This window comes from Topomyia yanbarensis, chromosome 1, assembly GCF_030247195.1.
Source record: "Topomyia yanbarensis strain Yona2022 chromosome 1, ASM3024719v1, whole genome shotgun sequence".
Classification (NCBI taxonomy): domain Eukaryota; kingdom Metazoa; phylum Arthropoda; class Insecta; order Diptera; family Culicidae; genus Topomyia; species Topomyia yanbarensis.
In genome coordinates this window covers 214490315-214498079 of record NC_080670.1, presented here as the reverse complement: position 1 = coordinate 214498079, position 7765 = coordinate 214490315, and the positions used below count along the sequence as shown (strand labels likewise).

General features: G+C 35.3%; 2 protein-coding genes across 2 annotated transcripts in view; both read left to right on the top strand.

Annotated features, from left to right (window-relative positions):
* Positions 1-7765, top strand: part of LOC131692223 (low-density lipoprotein receptor-related protein 2) — a 120005-nt gene that overhangs the window by 14644 nt on the left and 97596 nt on the right. The gene's annotated exons all lie outside the window — the stretch shown is intronic.
* On the top strand, positions 1979-6096 carry LOC131676232 (uncharacterized). The gene is made up of 4 exons (XM_058955352.1): positions 1979-2314; positions 2384-2563; positions 5376-5600; positions 6076-6096. The coding sequence occupies exons 1-4, from the start codon at positions 1979-1981 to the stop codon at positions 6094-6096; spliced, it is 762 nt and encodes a 253-aa protein (XP_058811335.1).

The following is a 7765-nucleotide window of genomic DNA, read 5'->3' as shown; positions in this document are numbered from 1 at the left end:
GTGCGCAAAAATCGTCCAATTATCTGGTTCCCCGTCTTACCGTTCATCTGAGTCTCCGGCGTTACTCCATCCCTTGAATCGCATTCGAATCGATTTTTAATTTACAATCGCCATGTTCTAGGAATCTCACTTTCATTCGGTAGGTTCAAGTCTGGATGAATTGCTATTCTTCTACCCACACGCGCGACGCCCGGCACTCACGAGCAGCGAAGTAGGCTGGAAAACAGAGTTTGCCTGCTTCCCGACACCAAACGTCAAAATTAAACTGACTGTGTGTGTGCGTTGTTCTGTGTCTACCGTAGCCGGGCCAGAGGTGGATTCATGCGGCACCTACCACCAACCAGTCAGTGAAGGTCAAAGGAGAAAGTTGCCTGCCAGGGTTCATTGGGGGCTAAACAGAGCTATGTTTTATGTTTTCCTCGGTCAGCACACACACAGACACTGGAATTTGAGAAAACAAAAAGGGGAAACAGCGTAGAATGTGAATTGCGACACAGCAGATGTTCGGTTTTGGGCTGGTAGTAGCAGGTAGTTTGTGTTGTGTTGTCACCTGTGAAGAGCAACGTGGCTGAAAAGCGAAACAGGTGGTGGTTACGATTCTGATTGGAAAATGTTGAAGAGTGAGGAGGAATAGACGGAAAAGTGGAGTTAAAAAAAGTGTTAGTTTATTTTGTGAGTGTAGTTTAAGAATTTAGTGATTGTCAGATTGCGCTTCAAGTAATCGAAGGTTAAAGTATTGGACAGTAAATTTGTTAACCAAGTATTTCCGTTAAATGTTTAAGATTGAGGTTGTTTTGTGCATGTTTGAAGCAATAGAAAAAAAGTGATGAGAGTTAATTCTGCGCACTAGTTGCGGAAACTAACGAAACCCCACGAAACCAGGATTTTCTGACAGAGTTGCGGCTAGGAAACGCGGATATGCAGTTGGGCAAATTAACATCGGAAAAGCAAACTTCAAGTGAATGGAATACTATCAAAGTGATGTCTGCAAAAACGAGCTTTACTACGCATTCAGTCACATCGTGCTGCTGCTATTAAGTTTAGGACCGGATGTGAAAATAGAGTAAATTTCATCTATAAAGATATGACACCTCCCAACTTTCCCCAGTTTCTCTCGATCGAAAATTATCGAGAAATAGTTAAAAGGCAATTTTCGAGGAAAAAAATTGACCAAAACCACCTTCAATGTCCAGGCAATGGAAGAAAATTTCCGCTGCAATTGCTGAGGAACTTGTTCGCATTAAAAATGAGGTTCGAAAATTCATCCGAAAGATTGATTGATATTGATAAAAAAACAATATATTCTTTTGAAAGTACAATAGGGTTACCATCTCTGGTGAGTCTTTGAGTTGGGGATTACCCCTTGATCACAGAGAACAGACATCCATGATCGAACAAAAATATTTAAAAAACGTGTGTAAACATTTGAATTAATATACGATAAACACTAGCGCCGCCACATCAACCTATCCCAACTATCCGTCAAATCCATTCCGGAACCGGTTCGAAATCCTGAATGGATTCAGTATGGAATCTTGCTCAAAGAAAACAACCGATTTCGACTCTATCGGTTGATGCATTTGAGCTGGAATTCATTCTGGAAGAGGAATAGTCTAATCCACGATTTCAACTTCCCGACCGTTTTGACGTTTGCTGCGGGTGGAATGACAGCTGTTGTTTTTTTCTTGCTGAGTATATTTTGCACTCGCACCAGTGTTTTGATTGTTTACATTTTATTGAAACGATTTGCAGCAGTTATTTTCCGTTATTAAATAATTTGTTATTTCATTGAGCGCGACAATCGGCCAGTTTACACTGTATATTAGATCAAAGACGAGTAGCTTTGTTTAGAGCTTACAGTCAAAGAATATCGTTATTTGTGAGTGAAATTAATATTGTTCTTGGTACCTCTTTGTCTTCCGATGTGTAAAATCTAACAACAGCTAACAGGACGTTTATTTATCGATTGATACAGGTAATGGACATCGATAGCAACCAAATTGACGTTTTCCAATTATCCAGTTATGCTCAGAAACTGCCGAAGAGCAACCCGAATGTGTACCAGAGGTACATCGATAAAATTAAAGTTATTGGAAACATTGATCCATACTGTATAAAATTTCGGCTGTGCGATCTACCAACATCCGTGACAACTGGAAGTGTTGTTGATTTTTTAATAAACTTTCGATCGCCGTATACTGGCAATTCAATGAAAAATAGCCGTAGTTTGGAAGGTTACAAAAAATTTGAAAGCGGATTTGTGCATACGGTCGAAGGCATGATAATAGAGGGAAAATACGTTGTTGTGGGAAAGGTAAGCCTTATCAATAAAATAGTTTCACTTGCTAGTTCTATAGAAAACATTCGAAAATTCTTTGTTTAGGTGGTCCATTCAATGCGGATGAACGAAAAAATGTTGCAACCATGGATTATAATTGATAACCGAGGGACGATTTTGTCCTCACACTGCAATTGTGTTGCTGGTGTCAGTGAAACCTGCTCCCATGTGAGTGCCATACTCTACTACTTGGCTAATTTGCATGCGCAGTCGACGGACAGACGGGTATGTGATAATTTAAGTTTTAAATGGAACTATCGTTCAATGGGTTCCAAGTTCAATAACATACGGCGGAACGGTTCGAAATCCTTAGTGAATCCCGTATGGAGTCCAGCTCAGGGTTGTTAATACGATACATTTTTCGCGATAATTTATCGGCATTACTCGTTAACGATAATGTATCGTCATCGAAAACTCCGTTAACGATAATGTATCGTCGCCTTCATCGTCATCGTCGATAAATGTATCGTCGTTTTCATCGTCATCGTCGGTTCATCGGTTATCGCGATACATTTTGCGTTACTTTCCCGTTTATTGGAGTTGAAGTTGATGCGGTTAACTTTCAGTTGTTTAGAAATAAATACCTATTGAAGGACATATTGTTGGCAGTTGAAAATCAATAGTTTTGGACATTTTCTATGCACAGCGGAGTCCGATGATGCGTCAAAGAGAATTTTTTTTCAACTTTTCGGGAAAGTGTATTATACTGAAGGGAAAGTTGTTGGCAGTTGAAAATCAATAATTTTGGACATTTTCAATACGCAGAAGGGTCCGACGATGTGTCAAAATGGATTTTTTTTTTAATTTTTCGAGTAAGTTGGCGCACAGAAGAGTCCCAGGTGCACAGTTCGACAAAAAGGTGATCAAAATTGTTTTGACCATGAAGAAACAAATTTTGAGCTATTGTGTAGTTAGTAATTTTTATCACGCAAAGACATATATTGAAAAAAACTACTAAACCACTATTATTAGGCCATTCACAAATTATACTACACATTTAAGTCGTGTGGTGATTACCAGATTTTATTATAATTTTAATTTAAACTAGATTTTGAATTTTAAAAAGGAGAATATACATATTTCCAATGTATATTTTTTCTAGTTGGGAAGCTTTTAGCCCCCTCCACCGTTTCTTCTCTCCACTATGTAACAAGATGCTTCATGCTTCCTTCTTTTACCCTCAAATATGTAGTGTAATTTATGAATGACCTCATAATAGAGTTTTAGTCGTTTTTGAATACAGTGAAGACCCGTTTTTATCAGCCCCTAGGTGAATTGACATTGACAAAATCGGCACATATTTTTTCTGGTTCTGAAGAGACGATGTCGAAACGCAAACACCAAGACTAATATATTTTTTCCTTTCTTTTTAATAAACCGCAGTGGTTACAATAATCTTCTTTAGTCCCTCGACAAAGCCTCATAACCCGTTCTTATTATTTAGTAAAAATTTCCCTTAGGAGGTCTTACAGTACAGTAGTATTATTTTTGTATATTTTGCAGTATATATAGTGTTTGTTTTACAGATTCGTCTTGGTGAAGCTATACCTGCGGAAATTTGTGGCTTCCATACCAAAACATTTCTTTTTGGACACTAAATCATTTGATAACTTCTATGTTGTAAGAGATACAAATAAAGTAACATTACAAAAATTTTGTATTTTCTTATGTTGAACGAAATCTTGGAACATTTTGAAATTCTACAAAATTACCAGGAAAAGTATTTTGAAATAAGCAATTTTGTGGGGTATATCAAATAAATCTTCACAAACGTATAATTAAATCGACAGATAGACACATAGTCTCTTCAGCGAAAATAATATTAAAGATATTCTCAACAACTTTGCCAAAAAAAGGTTTTTTTTATTTTCATTTAAATGACCAAACAAAAACTTGCTTCTCAGCTTTAGAGGGATTAATCACCTAACTAGTACTTTTTAAATGCAAAAAAATATAAATAAACTTTGCTGAAGACACTATAGCTAAAAATGTTTTTCGTGGTTCAAAGAACTTCTTTCACCTTTTTGCCATTTTGGAAACACTGTGCACTGGTGGATTCTCCTGTGAATTGAAAATGTCCAAAACTATCCATTTTCAACTGCCAACAACCTGCCCTTCAATATAAAAAGTTTGCGAAAAGTTGGAAAAAAATCTATTTTGACGCACCGACGGTACATGCCCAAAACTATTGATTTTCACTTATTAATAACTTCTTCAATATAATAAACTTTCCCTAAAAGTTGAAAAAAAATCCATTTTGACACATCGTCGTACCCCCTGTGTATTGAAAATGCCCAAAACTATTGATTGTCAACTGCTAATAACATTCCCTTCAATATAAAACACTCCCGAAAAGTTGACAAAAAATTCCATTTTTACACATCGTCTAACCCCCCTGTGCATAGAAAATGTCCAATACTATTGATTTTCAACTGCCAACAACATGTCCTTTAATAGTTACTTATTTCTAAACAATTGAAAGTTAACCGTATCAACTTCAACTCCAATAAACGGGAAAGTAACGCAAAATGTATCGCGATAACCACCGATGAATTATCGACGATGACTATGAATCCGACGATACATTATCGTTAACGGAGTTTCCGATGACGTTGACTGGTGGTTAACGTTATCGACGATGACGATTAATTATCGATTAACAACCCTGGTCCAGCTACATTAATGCAACCAAAATCGTACAAGTCAAGATGTTTTGACTTGATATGAGACTTCATATTTTGGAAGATAGTATCCCAGGCAGTTGTCTAATAAATCAAGGCTTTCTGGATAGTGAAAACAGAATCTCGGAATTGCCCTGCTAGGCGGCGCTATTACGCATGCAAATATTCAATACATGTTAAAATCATTATTTATCCCAAGGTCATAATTATATAGAGGAGTACGGTTTTGATTAGAATTATTTTATATTGAAGCTAAAGAACTCGGGATAGGAATTTGAAGGAAATTAAAATTTGATAAATGAAAAATTAAATGCATATTTTGATGACGTCAATATAATATATTTTATTAATTTCAGACTACCGTAACAGGTATGCCAGCATACTGGCGCCAACCACCTAAAAGGATTAAAGAAGATGTATATAAACAGGTTCAAGATACTGATTATGGGAAGGAGATCAAAAAATTTCATGACAGTACGTACACAAAAAGCAAGGAAGATTTTGTGGGTTTGCTGAAAACAATTGCTAGAGCTGGCGGAGATGCTGTTATACTGAACCGGATTTGCGATTGCACAAATTACGTATGCGTTAATTGCAAAGAATCAAATATTCCCACTCGTTTCTTCTACAACAAAAATATAATGCTGCAGAATTACTATTCTCCTGCGAATGAGACTAAAACATTGGCTGAGCTTCGAGCTATCGCAAATCAAATTCAACTTCAGCTCAGTGATTTAGACGTGCAAATAGTAGAAAAATGCACAAGGCGACAAAATGAATCTGAATTATGGCATTGGGTGCGGATTGGCAGAATAACTGCATCAATTCTCGAAGAAGTAGTTAATGCATCGCATGAATTTCCTCCTCCCAAGCGCACACTTATTAAAAAAATTTGTCACCCGTATTTGATGAAATGTGATACACCAGCTCTAGCATACGGCCGGAGAAACGAAAAAACTGCAAAACATCACATAGAAAACGTGCTATCAGAAAGTCACGATAACGTTCAACTACTAGATTGCGGGATTTTTCTTGATTGTGAAAACCCTTTTTTAGCTGCCTCACCAGATGGCGTAGGCCAATGCATTTGCTGTGGACAATTCGTAATTGAAATCAAATGTCCTTACAGATTGGACAAGAAGAGCTCCTTAGACGAACAACTAAGCTTACAGGATCTTGCACACAAACCAAATTCGTTCATTCGATACGATGGAAATGAATTTCATATTGTCAAAACGCACGCCTACTATTATCAGATTCAATCCCAAATATTTTTAACTTCGTCGGAATTTGCATATTTACTAGTTTGGAGTAAAACAGAAAGTGTTATTATAAAAGTTGAAAAAGATCCTGGACTATGGAACTATTGCATCTACAGAAGTAAACAATATTTTCGTAGTATCATCCTTCCTGAGCTCCTTAGTAATTTTTTCACGAACAAGCTACTATCGTAGGAGTATAACGCATGTAATAATTAAGATTGTTTTACCTGACGCAGTGAAAACGAAGACAATCATGACTATCAATAAGTTATAATGGTTTGTTGTTGCTTTTTAAAATAACATTATTCGAACTGCTATCCTGATCTTTTTTATAAATCTCTTAAGCGGCCCGTACACGTTCAATATCGATATATATATATATATATATATATATATATATATATATATATATATATATATATATATATATATATATATATATATATATATATATATATATATATATATATATATATATATATATATATATATATATATATATATATATATATATATATATATATATATATATATATATATATATATATATATATATATATATATATATATATATATATATATATATATATATATTATTCATTAATTGCATACACTGGTAGAAATTCAACTGTAAATTCTATTTGCTTAACGCATATAAAATTTTAATTAAAAAGAATACTTAATGTATCAAGCAAACACAAATGTTTTATGTGCCTACAAATTGTTTATGCGTACACATAAGTTATATGTGTGAATTGTTATAAAATCGATTTATACTATTAATATATGCAATGTGAAGGTATTTCTTATTACTTTATATAGATTTATGTTCCAGTAAATACTCTATATTTTGTCACTATTACAAAAATATGTGTACATTTTGACGACTTATCCCAGTCAAACTCATTGCAGAACCGGCTTGGAATCCTGAAAGGATTCTAGCTCAAACACAAAAACCAATCCCGACTCAATCGGTTGTTGCATTTCATTTGGATGCCATACAGAATCCATTCAGGATTCCGAATCAAATTCAAATTCCGTTTGAACGAGATGAAGTAGCTTCATATTTCTCAGTAAGTTCATCCGAAAAATGAGCCATGCTGGCTGGTTCTAGATAGTATTCCGGCTCTAGGGAGATAACCGACTCTAATTGGAATCGTTTGTGGCACTGGAGCCGGAATGGGAATTAGAACCAGCCTAAATTCTGACTCATTTTCCGGTTGATCATCCTGGGTTTTTATCGAAACATACTTACTTGCGACACTAAGAAAGAACCTTCGGTGTGGACGTTTTCACAATAGTAGAGTTCAAGGAATGAAGTAAAAAAATGTTTTCTATAGTTTTCTTGTTTCAACAAGCATTTAATGCATTATAGATCGGTTAAAATTAACTAATATACAGGCCAAACGAACAATCAAATCAACGGCATTCATTCCATTTTCGAATCGTCTCAAAGAGTCGACTAGAATTGTTCCTTTAAGGTA

Excerpts from the sequence above, each read along its gene's own strand:
- LOC131676232 (XM_058955352.1), top strand. The coding sequence starts at position 1,979 with ATGGACATCGATAGCAACCAAATTGACGTTTTCCAATTATCCAGTTAT. Across the intron at positions 2,315-2,383 it reads AATACGTTGTTGTGGGAAAG|GTGGTCCATTCAATGCGGAT; the intron begins GTAAGCCTTATC and ends TTCTTTGTTTAG. Across the intron at positions 2,564-5,375 it reads CGCAGTCGACGGACAGACGG|ACTACCGTAACAGGTATGCC; the intron begins GTATGTGATAAT and ends TATTAATTTCAG.